The following is a 17,966-nucleotide window of genomic DNA, read 5'->3' on the forward strand; positions in this document are numbered from 1 at the left end:
AAATCAGTGTTTAAATGAACCAGGGGCTGGCTGGGCCTCCCACAGTTTCCTACAGTGGAAGAAATGACCCCCAAATTAGAATAGAAACCATCCCTTTTAACCACTGTGGTTTAAATATCAAAATGCTGCAGAATTTTGCTGATTTAGAAACTGTTACAGAGAATCAGTCAGAACTGAATCTTGAATAAGATCATCATTACATCTAGCATTTAAACAGAGCTTCCAGATTTGCAAAAGCACCTTCCAAATGTGATTTCATGTGTTCTTCACCACAGTCCTGGGAGGAGGGATACGATTAGCCCCATTTTGTAGATAAGGAAATAGGGGGAAGACAGAGGTTAATGACTTGCCTGGCAAGGCTTCTCCTTCTTTCAAGTCCAAGGCTCTCTCTACTTCCCCATATAGCTGCCTCTGGGGATCTAGATCTGAGAAGGAGCTTAGAGCCACTTCATCCAGTTGCTTATGAGGAAGCTTGTCCCTGGGGAGACTGTGACCCCCATCAGAAGGCTCCAGGATTGTTTCCTGCTGCCACCCCTAATTTGCTTATTCCTGAATGTTATTTTCCTTTATGATTGGTGTGATATTATTGGTATACAATATCCTTGTATTTGATTAAGTTTGTGCTGGTTCCTGCTGTGAGGCAATTCGGGACTTGCCCAGGATCTGAGTTCAAATTTGAACTCAGATCCTTCTGACGATGGGGCTGGTGCTCTCTCCACCGCACCACCTCGCTGCCCTGTCAGCTGCCTTTGAGCATCCTGCTGATTTCTGCCTCTATCCTTCAGCTTTTCCCTGGAGTCCCTGGCACCTCACCAACCCAATGTGCACTCCATCCTGTCTACTCAGCCCAAGAAAGGGTCACTGACCACAGCTGATCGACCCACCAACGTCCAAGTGATCTTTCGTTCAAAAAAAGAAGTGAAAATTGAGAACAAGCCTGTCCTACGCTGTCAGGTGAGACGGCTGGAAGCTGGCCCTGTCCTTTGAACTGGCACCCTCGGGCCTTTCTTGGGAGGTCTTTCTGTAGGAAAACTACCCCCCCCATCAAATCTGAAGTCACTTCCAGTTAATGTTGGCAGCTAGTTGAAATGAGGCATTCAAAAAGGTGAGTTCACCTCTATACCCCAAAATCACTAATTTTTTTAAGAGTCAAAAGGGGCCTCTGGGACATCTAGATAATGACTTATGGGATTTGGGGGCTGGCAGGACCCTGGGAGTCATCTTCTCATAGAATATCAGTGTCGGATGGAGTCCTGAAGTCATCTGGTCTAATGCATGAACAATTCCCTCTAAAATGTATCTTTATATGTTATTATCCAGGGATAGACCATTGTCTTTTTGCATCCTTGGTCCATCAATAAAACTTTGCTAAGCATCTACAATATGCTATGCATTGTATTAGAAATTAGGGATTCAGAGAAAAAATGAAACGTCCCTTCCTCTGAGCAGAAGACAGGGATATACAAAACCAAAAGATAAATGTCCAGGGGAAGCATTATCGACTGGGATTAGGATGAAAAGCTTCCCATAACAGGTAACATTTAAATGGGCTGTCAAGGAAGCGAAGGATTCTGAGACGTGAAGGTGAGGTGGAGAAGTGATGTAGTGACTAGGCTTGGGTGACAGTCAGTGAAAAAGCCCACGGACAGAGGAGGGGAGAGGACTGGCAAGAAGTCTATTTTAGATGGACCGAAGGACCTGCCGATATAGGTGAGAGCTGAGCTGAAGAGGCTGTAAATGCCAGAGAGAGGGCTCCCACAGGTAGCAGGGAACCCTTAGAAATTATCGAGACAGAGTCAGGTAGACAGGGCCATCCTTTAGGACTATCAGTTTGGCAGCTTGTGTGGAGAGAAGTTTGGAGAGGTAAGAGACTGGAGAATGAAGATATCAACCTAAGCAGCTGCAGTGGTCCAGGAGAGAGAATGAGGGTCCGACCTAGACTAAGGACCGTGCAAATGGGTAAAGGGGCTAGATAGGGGAGCTTGGCAAAAGAGGCAGGAGCAGGGAAAAATTCCATGGTGCTGTAATGATAGTACCCCTCAATAGTAATAGAAAATCTTGGATGAAGAGTGGTTTGGGGACAAAAAAAGTAACAAATTCTGTTTTAGACATATTGAGTTTGAGATGTCTGTATGATACTTAATTCCAATTGTCCAAAAACCAGTTGTTGTTGGAAGATGAGCTCAGGAGAGAGACTTGGGGTGGATATCTAATTCATTTTTGTAGAAATGATCATTAAATACTGGCAGTCAATGAGATTACCAAGAGAGGATTTACATCTAGAATAGAAGAGGGCCTGGGATGGATGATGGCCCAGAAAAGGAAGTAAGAAGAAATGGTCAGAAAGGTAGAACCACCAAGAGGGCACAGAGTGTCCAAGGAGAAAGGGTAATCGACTCTACTGGGTCTTTCAGAGCTTGAGAAAAGGCTTGGCAATTAAAAGCCGACTTTGGAAGGAGCAGTTTCAGTCAAATATAAAAGTCAGAAGTCAAATGGCAAGGGTGGAAAAATGAGCCAGGCCATCAATGCACCATTGATGGAGCACTGAACTGATCCAGCTGTTCTGGAAAGAAGCTATAAAACTGTGTATCACCTTTGATAGTGCTAGGCTTCTGTTCCCAGAGAGATCAAGAGCACATATACAAAAATACTTATAGTAGCTCTTTTTGTGGTTGCAAAGCCAGAAATTAAGGAGTTCCCTATTGGTGACCAGCTAGACAAATCAAGGTGAATGCCTGTAATGGAGTATTAATGTGACATAAGAAATGGCAAAATTGATCATTTCAAAAGAAACTGGAAAGATTTCTGTGAATTGATGCAGAGTGATGCAAATAGAACCAGAGAGCAATTTATATAATGATAAGTGCTTTAAGGTTTACTTCAAAATATTACAGATGAGAAAACTGAGACTTGGAGAGATGAATTGACCTGCCTTGGGTCACACAGCAAGTAAGGTACTGAAGTGGTGTGCCTTCTCCAGCTCATTTTCCAGGTGAAAAACTGAGGTAAACAGGATTAGGTGACTGGCCCAGGGGACCAAGTTTGAACTCAGGAATATGAGTGCTTTTGACTCCAGGCCTGGCCATCTGTGTACCATGGAGCCCGCTAGCTACCCAGTGGGCTTCCAGAAATACATACAGATCAAGGTCCAAATGTGCCTTAAGCTGGTAAGAGACAGACTTAGAATTGGAGCAGAACCTGAATCCAAGTCTGTTACTTTTTCCAGTACACCCTCCTGTCTCTCCAGAGATTTTCCAAATTTAGACATGAATGAATGTCTCACAATTCCTAATTCTCCTTTTCCCCATAGATTATTGAACCCAATGGCTTGGAAGGAAGTGAGGTCATTGCCAGCATTCCAATTAAGTTCTCAGTGAATGTGGTATTCTCCAGATACGCCATCAGCCCTTCGTCGGTCATCAACTTTGGGGCCATGATTTGTGGTAGCCGTAAAACTTCGACCTTCATCATTGAAAACCAAGGTGTCCTGGACTTCAAATTCAGCATCAGCAGGCTGAGCAGAGATACTCCTTTCATTCATACACGGAAAACGTAAGAAAGAACCATTCACTTGATACCTTCCCTTCCCCAGAAGTTTCCTCTCATTCTGCACTATCAGAATCTCATGTCAAAAAAATCTGTCAGACATGTACTGGGAGGCAGTACGTCTGCTTTCAGGCTGTTCTGAGATTATTCATCCTCTTCTGTTTAATGCAAGATATACTAGTAACCGGGTAACCAACCCCCTAGCTCTGTACAGTCATCAAAATCCCATTTAATGAAAGTAATCATGAGAGAGTTTTACAGCGTCTAGTCAAAATTGACTAATTCATATGCAATTTATTAGTCTTAGAGCAAACTGTCCCCATTCCTAGTAGGATATTCAGCGGGAGCTAGGAGATAGCCCCAGGGACACCACACTCCAGTGACCATGCCCTCAGCACAACGTCCAGCACATGTGGTCCTTGGATAATGGGCGCTTGGTGACTGATGGATAAATATGCACTTCTTTTCTCAGAGGGACCCATAATGCTAAGCATGCACGATCCAAGGAAAACGTCAGCTTTTACAGGTTTTCAGCCACAAAAGGACTCAAAGGCAATGACTCGATGCAAAAAGAGATGACGAGCGCAGTGAACCAAGTGGGTAATTCGTTACCCGTTCTCATGATTACCTCCCGCCTTGTCACATTCCAAATAGCCCTCCAGATTAGTTCCCTCCTCACATTCCAGATAGCCCTCTGGATTAGTTCTCTCCTCCTCCAGAACAGCATCTCTCCCAGTCAGATTAGGGGATACAGTGGTAGACTTTTCAAAGAAATAGATTGGCGTATTAACAGACTAAAATAATGGCAACATTTTGTTTAAAGTAGATTAGAATAGTAGCAACTTTTCACTTAAATTGCCACTACCAAAACTCTTCATTTGGTAAACACACTCTCCACTATCACCCTATTGCTATAAACATTTGTCTTCCTTCCCTCTTCCATGAATCCTAGCCACTTAATTCAGATATTATACTCCCCGCCTGTTTCCTTCCCCTCCCCCCCCAATGCAAGGTCTTACCTCTTCTGTAGTTTTTCCTTAGGGCACTTGACACCCAGAGTCAATTAGGTCCAATTCAAGATACAGAATACACATATTCAGGCTTCAGAACTCCAGCTTTGTAAATCCATTAGGAATGACTGGCAATTGGGCAATTAGCTTGTACCACTGAGATTTCCTTTAACTTTTCAAATGGTTCCCTCCACTGATGTAACTCCTAACTCCTGAACACTCCATAGGCAATCTTTAGAATTAATTACCAGGCTTGTCTAATTAGAGGTAATTAGTCCACTCTTTGCTCATGGATACCCTCCCCTCCCAAAGCCTCTGCTTTTAGCTTGGCAATTGAATTTATTTGTTTGCATGGTGTCTCTCCTATTGGACTGGGAAGCTTCTGGTGGGCAGCACCACCTCCTGCCTCTTTCTGTATCCCTTAGCACAGTGCCTGCCACGTGGTAAGTGCTTAATAAATATTGATGAATGAGCACCTGCCAGACTTTGTGGGTGACCCTGGAGCAAGCTTTCTAGTGCCCACTTAACCCTAAAGCCACAATATGACATTGGAAAAGGATGCCCATGGGGATCCCAGAAAGTCCTTCCAGATTTGGCATTATAGTGCAAATGCTTCAAAGGAGCAAAGAAAGTGGAGGGGATGGAGAGGAGAAAGCTTTTATACAGTGCCTTCTCTATAGGCTGGATGCTGTGCTGGTGGTGGGGCAACGGAGGCTCATTCACAGTCTCGGAGGTCCCGTTTGGGTTGAGGGCTTCCCAGCTCCAGGCCCAGTGCTCTGTCCACTATGGCACAGCATCCCCTGAGAAAGTTGAAAAGGGACAGATTGGGATGTCTGTGAGAGAAGAGCAAGTTCTCACTTCTCAGATTGTTCCTGCAGGCTCGCTTCACCCTCAACATGTTCAGTGTCTTCCCCGCATTTGGAACCGTCCCTCCCGGGGGGCAGCAAATAATCACGGTGGATTGCTTTGCTGACCCAGTGGGGCGATGTGAGGAGTTCCTGGCCATTGAGATCTCCGACCGAGATCCAAAAGACCAGCCCGGTGGCATTCCGTATACATTGATTGCTGAAGCCTGTTTGCCAGGTATTGGAAATCCAGATCTTTGTCTGAAAAAATCATTTCTCAGCAAATAGAAGCCCATAGAAATGCCAAAAAAATCCCAAAGTTTATTCTGCTCCCCTTGGCAGCTTGCTTCTGTTGTCTTTCATTTCCAGGTTTACAATTGTAATTTATTTCTAAAGCTGAAAACACCATCACTGAAGGGGCTTCTGTTCAGAAGGGTAGTTGGATTATTTGGGAGTTGGGGACAGAGGCCTCTGATCTCCTGGGGAGATATACTCTAGCCTGGTGTCCCTGCCCTTACAAGGAGCTGAAATACTGACATTTTAATTCATTCTTGGGTGTTCATGTCCAGGTTCTTCTCCTTCCTCTTACACTCCTCTCTGTTTCCCTAGCTTTCGTGATAGATGACATGGCCTCCATCTTTGAGGAACACCTGATATGTAACAATATTAACGTATACCAGGCTCTGCAAACCATAGAAGGTGGAGGAGTGTTTTTGGAGGATGAGAATAAATTTATATTCTGCAATGTGCTGGTGGGACACCAAGCCAAAGCCCGATTTAAGCTCAGCAACACGGGAAAGATTCCCTGTGACATCAGTGTCTCTGTCAAGCCTGTTTCCAACAAGGTAAGAGGAAGTCACTATGTGAGGGCCTGTGATCCACAGAAGTCAGGTTACTGCGCAGGAGAAGGCTCGGAGCCTTCATTGTAGTGCACTTGCAGACATTGGGATAGGTGCTAAAAATACAGAGATCTAAGGGGCTGAAGGTGCTCCCCCTCAAATTGTCAGGCTATAAGAACAGATGAAAATAAGGTCAGGGAGAAGGAAAAGGCACAGACAAAATACTCAAAAAAATCCAGGTCCAAGAGGACCTGTAATGTGGAAAAGGCTTCCTAAAAAAGGGTAAACTGGAGGCCAGGGCGGGCCCAGGAGCCATGTGGTCACATGGCCTTGTCTCCCCAGGTGGTGAATCGGATCACCGACATCTTCGAAGTGGAACCCACCAAGCTAAGCATTCCCAGCCGCTCCCAGGCCTTTGCCACCGTGACCTTCACTCCCCCGACAATGCAGAGCTACCAATGTCTCTTTGAAGCCTCCTTGGATGGCTTGCCCAAGTAATTCTCCCGGGAGCCTCTTCCTGAGGGTTGGGCGGGTCCCAGGGGCCCCCAGGTCACCCTCCTCACTGGCAAATGGCCGGTTCTGTTCTCCCTGCAGTTTCCTCTCCAAGAACCGAAGCCTCACCTTTGATATCTACGGAGAAGGGAACCTACCCCGAGTGACGGTCGTCCGGCCCATTCTCTGCAACAATAAAGGAAACCCTCTCTTATTGTTTAAGAGGCTCCTGGTGGGCCATACAGAGAAGCTTCCTCTCATCCTGAAGAACAATGGAACTATTCCTGCTCAGGTAAGGCCCTTCAGGAGAGAGACTTGTTACATAGGAGGAAGATTTTGGAAGCTTAGAAAGAAGAGTTTAATTGCTTCTCATAGTAACTCTATCTCTAATGTGATCTCCAGATTTGAGTAAGTTTCATTCATACAACAAATATTTACTCAAGGTCATTTTGGAATAAATTTTGGTGATATAGAGGAAATATATCCTGTCCTCAAGGAGATTATAAGCTCAATATTCATGAAAAAAACAATATTTTGAGTGTTGAGAATGGCATAAGCAAAGACTTACAGTAAGTAGTTCAAAGAATAGTGGTTTCTAGCTTGAATACATCAGAGAAAATTTTCTGGAAAAGATAGCATCTGAACTAGGGCCTTGAAAAATGGATGGAACATTACAGACAAGGAAATTGAGTCCCAGAAAGATGGAATACTATCTTCCCAGAACACAGTATATTGAAGCTGCTCAATTAATAACGCTTGACCAGTGATTATCTTTTTAAAAAATATTTTTATATTAACGATTTCCCAATTACTTATAAAAAATTTTAAGTCTCAAATTCTTTTCTTTCCTCCTGCCCTTCCCCCCACTTTGAGAAAACAAGCAATTTGATTTTGATTACACACGAGATCACGCAAAACATTTCTATATTAACCATGTTGCAAAAGAAAATACAAAGCAATAAAAATAAAAGTTTTTAAACATATGCTTCAGTCTGCATTAAGACTTCATCAGTTCTTTCCCAGGAAGTGAATAGCAGGTTTGATCATGAATCCTTTGAAATTGCTTTGGATCATTGTCTTGATCAAAGTAGCTAAGTGTGTTGCAATTGAAAATTGTTATAGTGTTGCTGTTACTTTGTACAGTACTCTTCTGGATTTGTTCAGTTCACTTTGTATCAGGTTTTTCTGAAACCATTCTGCTCTCATTTCTCTTAATTTGTATTTTCCCCAGTTACATGTAAAAACAATACTTTTTTGTTTTACATGTACATTCTTTTTTTTACATATTTCCTTATGAATCTTGTTGGAAGAGAAAAATCAGACCAAAAGGGAAAACCACAAGGAAAAAAAAAAACAACAAGAAAAAGAAAAAAATAAGTGAACATAGCATGTGTTGATTTACATTCAGTCTCCATAGTTCTTTCTCTGGATGCAGATGGCGTTTTCCATCCAAAGTTTATTGGGATTTAGCCTTGGATCACTGAACTGCTGAGAAGAACCAAGTCTGTCATAGACAATCATCACATAATCTCACTGTTATTGTGTACAATATATCCTTGGTTCTGTTTGTTTCATTCAGCATTACATTCAGTTCATGTAAATCTTTCCAGGCCTTCCTAAAATCAACCTGTTTATCATTTCGTACAGAACAATAATATTCCATAACATTCATAGACCATAATTTATTCAGCCATTCTCCAACTGAGGGGCATCCACTCAGTTTCCAGCTTCTGGCCACTACAAAGAGGGCTGCCACACACATTATGCCCATGTGAGTCTCTTTCCCTCCTTTAAGATCTCTTTGGGATATAAGCCCAATAGTAACACTGCTGGATCAAAGGGTATGCACAGTTTGATGACCTTTTGAGCAAATTGCTCTCCAAAATGGTTGGATCCATTCACAGCTCTACCATCAATGCATCAGTGTCCCAGTTTTCCACATTCCTTCCAACATTTATCATTATCTTTTCTTGTCCTCTTAGCCAATTGGAGAGGTATGAGGTAGTACCTTAGAGTTGTTTTAATTTGCATTTCACACTGGAGATTTTTTTTTCCCTGAGATAATTGGGGTTAAATGACTTGCCCAGGGTCACACAGCCAGGAAATGTTAAATGTCTGAGGTCAAATTTGAACTCAGGTCCTCCTGACTTCAGAGCTAGTGCTCTCTCCACTACGCCATCTAGCTGCTCCATCTCTACTCATTTTGACCTTATTTTGGTATAGGGTGTGAGATGTAGATGTATACCAAATTTTTGACATATTATTTTCCAGTTTTCCCAGCAATTTTTTTGTAAATAGTGAGTTTTTATCCCAGAAGATAGAATTTGTGGCTTATCAGATAGTAGATTACTGTAATCATTGATTACTGGACCATGTGTTTCTAACTTATTTCACTGATTCACTATTGTGGCCATCTTAAGAGCTCAAAGCATATGAGCCCTTTGATCTCAGAGACGAGATGAATGAGGCAGGAGATTCATAGAAGGTGAAAAGAGCTCCAGTTTATTAGGCCAGACAGCCTTGCTGACATAACATCTTTGCAAGTGTGATCAGTGAGTGAACAATAGGTAATCCCCAGTCACCATTCAGAGAAGCAGCTTGTGGGTATTGCATATGCACGACATCTGCCAATGGGAGGAGAGCAATCTAGCAACTTGCTCACAGGGAAGAAGAGCAACTGCACTGTGACCCTCAGGCCATGGTCACAGATCACTGCTCCTTGCTCAACACAGGCATTTCTGCAACATGGCAGAAAATTTAATGTTCACCAGAGGTCTTGGTACTCCCTCTTGGCAGGGTCCCATACTCTAGCAACCTTCCACTCTCTTTCTTAGCCAGTAACATATGGTTTTGATGACTTCTGCTTTATATAATCCTCTGTATTTTTTTCATTGATTCCCTTGATATTCTTGACCTTTTGCTCTTCCAGATGAATTTTATTATTTTTTCTAGATTTCTAAAATAATTTTGGCAGTTTAATATGGCACTGAACAAATAGGTAGAATTATCTTTTTTGTTATTTTGTTATATTAGCTCCGCCTACCCATGAGCAATTGATATTTTTCCAGTTGTTTACATCTGATTTGTGTGAATAGTCTTTTGCAGTTGTGTTCATATAGTTCCCAGTTTTGTCTGGGGAGGTAGATACCCAAATATTTTATTTTGTCTATAGTTATATTAAATGGAATTTCTCCTTTTGCTTCTTGCTGCTGAACTTTGTTAGTAACATATGGAAATGCTGATGATTTTGTGTGGATTTATTTTATATCCTACAACTTTGCTAAAGCTGTTAATTGTTACAGGTAGGTTTTTGGATGATTCTCTAGGATTCTCTTACGTACGTATGTATACCATCATATCATCTGCAAAGAGTTATACCATCTACTCATTCCTTTCTCTAATTCCTTTAATTTCTTTATCTTTTTTATTGCTAAAGCCAACATTTCTAGTACAATATTGAATAGTAATGGTGATAATGGGCATCCTTATTTCACCCCTGAGCTTATTGGGAATGCATCTAGCTTCTCCCCATTACAAATAATACTTGCTGGTGGTTTTAGAGGATGTTGCTCATCATTTTAAGGAAAGCTCCATTTATTCCTATGTTCTTTAATTTTTTTAAAGAAATGGGTGCTATATTTTGTCAAAAAGGTTTTTTCTACATTTATTGAACTTATCATATGATCTCTGCTAGTTTTGATATTGATGGAAATTATGCCAGTAATTTTTCTTGTATTGAACCAGCTCTGCAATCCTGCTATAAATCCCACTTGGTCATATTGTTAATCTTGTGATAATCTCTTTGCTAATCTTTTATTTAATAATTTTTATCAATTTTTATTAGGGAGATTGATCTATAATTTTATTTTTTTGTTTTGGCTCTTCCTGGCTTAGGTATCAGCACCATATCTGTGTCATAGAAGGAATTTGGCAGGACTCCTTCTTTTCCTATTTTTCCAAATAGTTTACATAGTATTAGAATTAATTGTTCTTTAAATGTTTGGTAGAATTCACTTATAAATATGTCTGACCCTGGAGATGTTTTCTTAAGGAGTTCACTGATGGCTTGTTCAATCTCTGTTTCCAAAATGGGTCTAATTAAGTAATTTATTTCCTCTTCTGTTAATTCTTTGGGGACAATTTATGTTTTTGTAAATATTTATCCATTTCAATTAGATTGTTGTCATACACTTGGGTAAAATAGCTCATAATTATTGCTTTAATTTCTTTATTGGTGGTAAATGAATTGATGGTGGAAATTTAATTTTTTTCTTTTCTTTTTCTAATCAAATTAACCAAAGGTTTATCTATTTCTTATTTTTTCATAAAACCAATTCTAAATTTATTAATTAGTTAATAGTTTTCTTAGTTTCAATTTTATTCACCTTTCCTTTGATTTTCAGAATTTCTAATTTGGGTATTTAATGGGGGGGTTAATTTGTTCTTTTTTTAGCTTTTTTACTTGCATGCCCAATTCATTGATCTCCTTTTTCTCTATTTTATTCATGTAACTAGTGATATATAATTTCCTCTAAGAACAAGTTCCTCGAAGAACAAGTTCAGCTGCATCCAATAGGTTTGGGTATATTGTCTCATTATTGTCATTCGATTGAATGAAATTACTGTTTTTATGATTTGTTGTTTGACCTATTTATTCTCTAGAATTAGATTATTTAATTTCTAATTGGTTTTTAGTCTATCTTTCTCTGCCCTTTTATTGAATGTATTTTTTATTGCATCATGATTTGGAAAGGAAGCATTAACTATTTTTCTCTGCCTTTGATTGTGAGGTTTTTATGCCCTAATACGTGATCAGTTTTTTTGTAGGTGCCATGTATTGCCAAGAAGAAGGTATATACCTTTCTATCCATATTCTATTTTGTCCAGAGATCTACCTTATCTAAACCTTCTAAGATTCTCTTTAACCCCCCTAGTTTCTTTCTTGTTTATTTTGTGGTTAGATTTATCTAATTCTGAGAGAGGGAGGTTCAGCTGCCCATTGTATAGTTTTCTGATTATTTCTTCTCTTAACTAACTTAACTTCTTTTCTAAGAATTTGGATGCTGTACTACTTGGTGCACATATATTTAATATCCATACAACTCCCTTGCCTATGGTACCCTTTAACAAGATATAGTTTCCTTCCTGATTTCTTTTAATTAGATCTATTTTCGCTTTTGCTTTATGTAAGATCAGAATTGCTACTACTGATTTTTATTCTTTAGCTGAAGCATAATAAATTCTGCTCCAACATTTTACCCTTTCTCTATATGTATCTCTCCATTTCAAATGGGTTTCTTATAAATGACATATTACAGGGTTCTGGTTTTTAATCTACTCTACTATTTGCTTTCATTTTATGAGAGTTCATCCCATTCACATTCACATTTATGATTTCTAGCTATATATTTCCCTCCAGCCTATTTTCTCCCCTGTATATACTTTTGTTCTCTGATTCTACCCTGTCCCTCCTTAATAGTTTTGTTTCTGACCCTTTCTGCTCTCAACCTGCTCTCTCTTCTGTTATGTCCTTTCTATCCATTCCCTCCCTTTTCTTTCCCCTTTCTCCTTCCTCCTCCCTCCATACAGGGTAAGATAAATTTCTATACCCAAGTGAGTGAATGTTATTCCCTTTGAGACAAAAATGATGATATTTTTTAAGCTTCAGACAGTGCTCATCCCCCTCCTTCTTTCCCTCTATTGTAATAAGTCTTTTGTGCCGCTTCATGTGATCTTATTTATCTCATTTTATCTCCCCTTTCCTCTTCTCCCAGTACAATCCTTTTTCCACCTCTTAATATCTTTTTCTTTAATATTATCACATCAGAATCCATTTATATGCTCTTTCCATGTATGTCTCCTCTGACTTCCCTAATAAAAGATATAGTACTCAAGAGTTACATGTTCTGTTTCCTCAACTAGGGATGTAACAGTTTAACCTTTAAATACTATGATTTGGTTTTTTGTATTTCCTGTTTACCTTTCTATAGTTCTCTTTTGCCCTGCATTTGTAAATTAAATTTTCTGTTTAGTTCTGGCCTTTTCAAAAGAAATGATTGAAAATCCCTTACTTCATTAAAGATCTATCTCCTTCCCTGCAAGATGAAGTTCAGTCTCATTGAGTAATTAATTCTTGCTTGGAACCCCAGGTGGTTTGCCTTCTGGAATATGGTATTCCAGGCCCTCTGATACTTTGCTATAGAAGCTTCCAGATCTTGGGTAATCCTGACTGTGGCTGCTCTATACTTAAATTTTTTTTGGCAGTAGCAATATTTTTCCTTGAGATTGTAGTTTTGGAATTTTGCAAAACTGTTTCTTTGGGATTTCTTTGTGGGATCTCTCTTTCTGGAAGTAATCAATGGATTTTTTCAATAATAATCTTGCCCTTTTGTTCTAGTATATCAGGGCAGTTTTCCTTGATGATCTCTTGAAGACTGCTATCCAGGCTTTTTGTTGTTACTGTGGAGCTTAGGTAGATTACTAATTTTTAAATTGTCTCTCCTGGATCTATTTTCCAGATCAGCTGTTGTTTTTTTCAGTGAAGTATGTTATATTTTCTTTATTTTTTCATTCTTTTTAGTTTGCTTGACTGATTCTTAATGTCTCAAAGAGTCATTAGCTTCCATTTTCCTGGTTCTAGTTTTTAATATATGATTATCTTCAATTAGCTTTTGTAACTTTTTTTCCATTTGATTAATTCTAGTTTTCAAGGTGTTTTCTTCAGTAGATTTTTTGCATTCAGTCTATTGTGTTTTTAAGGAATTGATTTTTTTTCAGTGGATTTTTTGATAGTCTTAATTTCTTCTTCTGAGAACTGCCAGTCCTTTGCCTGTTTGTCAATTGAGGAATGGTTCTTATAAATTTGGCTCAGTTCTCTATATGATTAATAAATGAAGCTTTTATTAGAGAAACATTTTGCAAAAAAATTTGTTTCATTTCCTTTTCATTTTTGTTGCATTAGATTTTTTGTGAAAAAGTTTTTTCCCTAATTTCATGTACTCAGAATTTTGCTTCCCATAATCTCCTCTGTCTCTTATTTGCTCATCAACTCCTCCCTTATCCATGGATCTAACAGATACATTTTTCCACACTTCCCTGATTTACTTATGATATCCCCTTTTATGGCTAAATAGCTTGCCCATTTTGACCTTATCTTGATATATGGTATGTGATGTTAGTCTATGCCTAGTTTTTGCCAGACTGCTTTCCAGTAGAGATAGTGAGTTCTTACCCCAAAAGCTTGGATCTTTGGGTTTATCAAGTACTAGATTACTATGATAGATTACTGTGATGTGTCATGTCCCTAATCTATTTCATTGCTCCACTACTTGATTTCTTGGCCAATACCAACTTGTTTTGATGATTGCCTCTTTGTAATTGTTTGAATTCTGGAACTATGAGGACACTTTCTTCAATATTATTTTTTCATTATTTCCCTTGATATTCTTGAACTTTTGTTCTTCCAGATGAATTTTGTTGCTATTTTTCTAGCTCTACAAAATAATTTCTTGGTAGTTTAGCATGGTACTGAATAAACAAATTAATTTAAATAATTTATCATTTTTGTTATATTGGTTATGCCTAACCATGTAATTAATATTTCTACAATTGTTTAGTTATGTCTTTAATTTGATTTAATTTGAAAAATATTTTGTAATTGTGTTTACATCCTAGGTTTGTCTTGGTAGCTAGACTTCCAAATATTTTCTATTTTCTATGATTATTTGAAATGGGATTTCTTTTATCTTTTATTTTTGTTGGTAGTATGAAAATGTTGATGGTTTATATGGTTTTATTTTATATAGTACAATTTTGCTAAAGTTGCTAATAGTTTCAAGTACTTTTTAGTTGATTCTCTGGGATTCTCTAAGTATATCATTATAAATCTACAAAGAGTGATAATTTTGTTTCCTCATTGGCTATTTTTATTCTTTTATTTGTCTTCTCTTATTGCCATCGCTAGCACTTTTAGTACAATTTTGAATAATGGTGATGATAATAGATAATAGACATCCTTGCTTCGCTACTAATCTTATTGGGAAGTATTCAAGTTTATCCCTATTACAAATAATGCTTGTTCTTGGTTTTAAATAGATAATGCTTATGATTTCAAGAAAAACTCCATTTCACTATGTCCAAAAGACTATAAAACTCTGCATACCCTTTGATCCAGCAATATTGCTGTTAGGACTATAACCCAAAGACATCATTAAAAAAAAGAAAAAAGATCCTATATTTATAGCAGCTCTTTTTGTGGTGGCTAAGATTGGAAATCAAAGGGAAGTTTATCAATTAGGGAATGGACAAACTAACTCTGTTGTATGATTGTAGTAGCATATTATCATACTGTAAGAAATGACAAGCAAGATTATTTCAGAAAAACCTGGAAAGACTTACATAAACTGATGGAGAGTGAAGTTAACAGAACTAGGAGAATATTCACCCAAGACAGTTCCAAAGGACTAATCATGAAGCAAACTGTCTGCCTCAAGAGAAAAAAAAATTTATATAGATTGAATACAGACAGAAACATGCTATTTTTCACTTTTATTTTTTTTCTTTTATTTGAGTCTTTTTGTACAAAATGATTATTATGGAAATGTTTTACATATTTGCACATATATAACGTATATCTGACTGCTTATTATCTCAGATAAGAGGGAGGGAGAGAGAGGGATAGAATTTGGACCTTAAAACTTTAAATAAAAATGTTTTTAAAATTTTGAAAAAGAAAGGCCCCAATTGATTCCTATAAATGCCAGGGTTTTATAATAGGAATGGGTGTTTTTTTTCTGTATCTATTGTTATAATTCTGTGGTTTTTGTTATCATTATTAATATGATCAATTTTCCTGATAACTTTTCTACCACTGAACCAACCCATAAATCTCACTTGTTAATGGTACATGGTCCTTGTAATCTCCTTATTTAAAGCCCCCTTATCATCTTTGGCTTGAAAGCTCCTGAGGCTGCTGTTGCTTCTGCCACTGCCCCCTGGGCCCACCACTGGTGTTTCATCCACAGAGCTCAGAGTCGGCATCCTCCTCCACATCACTTTGCGACCTCCTGCAATGTTTTGTCTTGATCATTTTTTGGCTCTGTCACTCCAGAACTCAATTTAAGGACTTATTTTAAAGTTGTTCGGAAGGGAATGTGGAGAGAGCTCTTCTGAGGGCTTCTCTTTTCCGCCATTTTTAGCTTCAGCTGCTGGAGCTGGCTGATGGTCATTTTGACCTGTACCTATATCCTCATCGATTCCTTAATGAGAAAAAAAAAAAGGAATATGGGTTCCTTTATGAAGGAAAAGTTTTTTTGTTGTTTTTTGTTTTTTTTTTCCTTTTCTAGAAAAAGGTTAAGGAAGCTGCTGGCACTCAACTGATATATCAAGTTACTGTGTCTCATGATATTAGTTACCCCAAGAGATGTCAACATTAAAGTCTTTCTCTTCTACACTTTGACTTTCTTAACTTAACTTGACTTAAATGACAAAGGGAAAAGGGCACTAGATTAAAAGTCATACCAATTTTACCACAGCTGATCCTGTGACTTTGGGCAAATTACCTCCCATTCCTGAGGCTTTTGTGGAAATTGAAGGGATTGGGCCAGAGCAGGAGTTCTGGAGGTCTTTTCTAGATCCTGAACCCAAGCAGTTGGGTGAAACTTAGGACCCCTTCTCACAGTCATATTTTGAAATGCCCAGAACACATAAGATTACAAAGGAAACCACTTATATTGAAATACAGTTGTCAGATTAAACTGTGGTTTTGGTTTTCAGATATATTTATTCAGCATTATGATCAGGCCATGATCAGCAACCTGCAGTGCAAGTGCAAAAAATAAAAACCCAAAAACCTGTTGGAAAACTTTACACTTTCCACAGAACAGAAGCTAAAACAGCCTGTTATATAATTAGTCACAAATACAAATCCATTTTTCATTGGTTTTCGGCCCATACACAGAAAGTCTCACCTGAAGAATGTTGTCTCAGAGTGCTTAAGCCCCACCACTACTGCAATTGCCTGAGTTCATACATTTGTAATTATTTTGTCTCCCTCTTCTGCTAAGCTTTACTTCCTAAGAGTCATTAAAGTCTCCTTCCGTGCCATAACTACTGCTGCTCCTAGCCCTATCACAGCCACCTTCATTTGACAGAATATTGGCTAGCTCCTATCTCCAGAGTGCTCTCCCTTCATGGGACCAAAGTCAGATTGTTGTAGTCACCAAGGTCACCATAGTTCCCCCCACGTCCAACCAGCTTCCATCATTACCAGGTGCACTGTGGCCACCTCTGCATCCCCTGCCACCATGACTGCTGCCAAAATTGCCACAGCCACTCAAGTTTCCCTCACAACCAAAGGCTTTTTCTCCCACAGAGCAGCCTCCAGAGTTCCCAAGTGCCCTTGGAGCTCCTGGGCTCTTTGCCAGGATAAGGCTTTCCTTACAGTACAATATCACATTTTTGAAAGACAGTCTTGTCATCAAAAGTCACCAAAAAGGCCTTTTTGCTATTGTCTGGCTCAGTCATGACTTAAGTCACCTCAGAGGGCTCCTGACGGATGGTCTCTTGAGTGATGGCCCTGGTGACTTCCTAAGGCCACCACACTCTCTTTCACCGAGAAGGGAACCTCTGGGCCTTGGGAGTCCTCACTGGGAGTAGGTTTCATCCTGGTGAGAGCTTGCAGATGGCTGCATCCACCTCTGCAGCCTAACAAAACCCAAATCCTGGAGCACTTGCTCTCTGCATTCATTGTTAGCCACAGGCTCTGCGAGTTCCCAGGGCTGATTCTTAGCTGGACCTTGAAGCTCAAGCCTCCAGGGAAGGGCTGTGGCAGCAGTGAAGGCTCCTTGAGAAATCCTGACTTCAGGTGGCGCGAGCTGCTCGGCAATACCCATCAACTGCGTCAGGGAAGGAAAGCTGGTCTAGATCTGTTTTTGGACAAGGGCAAACACCACAGGAAGGGTTCCTGATGTCTAAGACCTCTGACACTCTTACAGTTGTCTTAGGGTTAGGACATAGAGTGGTGTGCACACATACATATATGTATGTGCATGTGTGTATACATATATATATATATATATAAATTTATATAGCATATATATGTGTAGTGTGTGCACACATATATGTATATATATAGCATTTTATAGCATATTATGCATAGTGCATGTGCACACAAACGTGTATAATATATCATTTTATATAGCATATATATAGTGTATGTGCATATATGTGTATAT

The 17,966-nt window shown here is 39.1% G+C and overlaps 1 protein-coding gene across 1 annotated transcript in view; it reads left to right on the plus strand.

Annotated features, from left to right (window-relative positions):
* HYDIN (HYDIN axonemal central pair apparatus protein) overlaps nucleotides 1–17,966 on the plus strand; it is a 414,007-nt gene that overhangs the window by 331,710 nt on the left and 64,331 nt on the right. The window contains 7 exon segments of the mRNA XM_074285934.1: nucleotides 786–954; nucleotides 3,311–3,552; nucleotides 4,019–4,142; nucleotides 5,435–5,639; nucleotides 6,011–6,246; nucleotides 6,583–6,734; nucleotides 6,835–7,024. Coding sequence (XP_074142035.1) covers nucleotides 786–954; nucleotides 3,311–3,552; nucleotides 4,019–4,142; nucleotides 5,435–5,639; nucleotides 6,011–6,246; nucleotides 6,583–6,734; nucleotides 6,835–7,024 — 1,318 coding nt within the window.

This window comes from Sminthopsis crassicaudata, chromosome 2 (assembly GCF_048593235.1).
Source record: "Sminthopsis crassicaudata isolate SCR6 chromosome 2, ASM4859323v1, whole genome shotgun sequence".
In the NCBI taxonomy this organism is placed as follows: domain Eukaryota; kingdom Metazoa; phylum Chordata; class Mammalia; order Dasyuromorphia; family Dasyuridae; genus Sminthopsis; species Sminthopsis crassicaudata.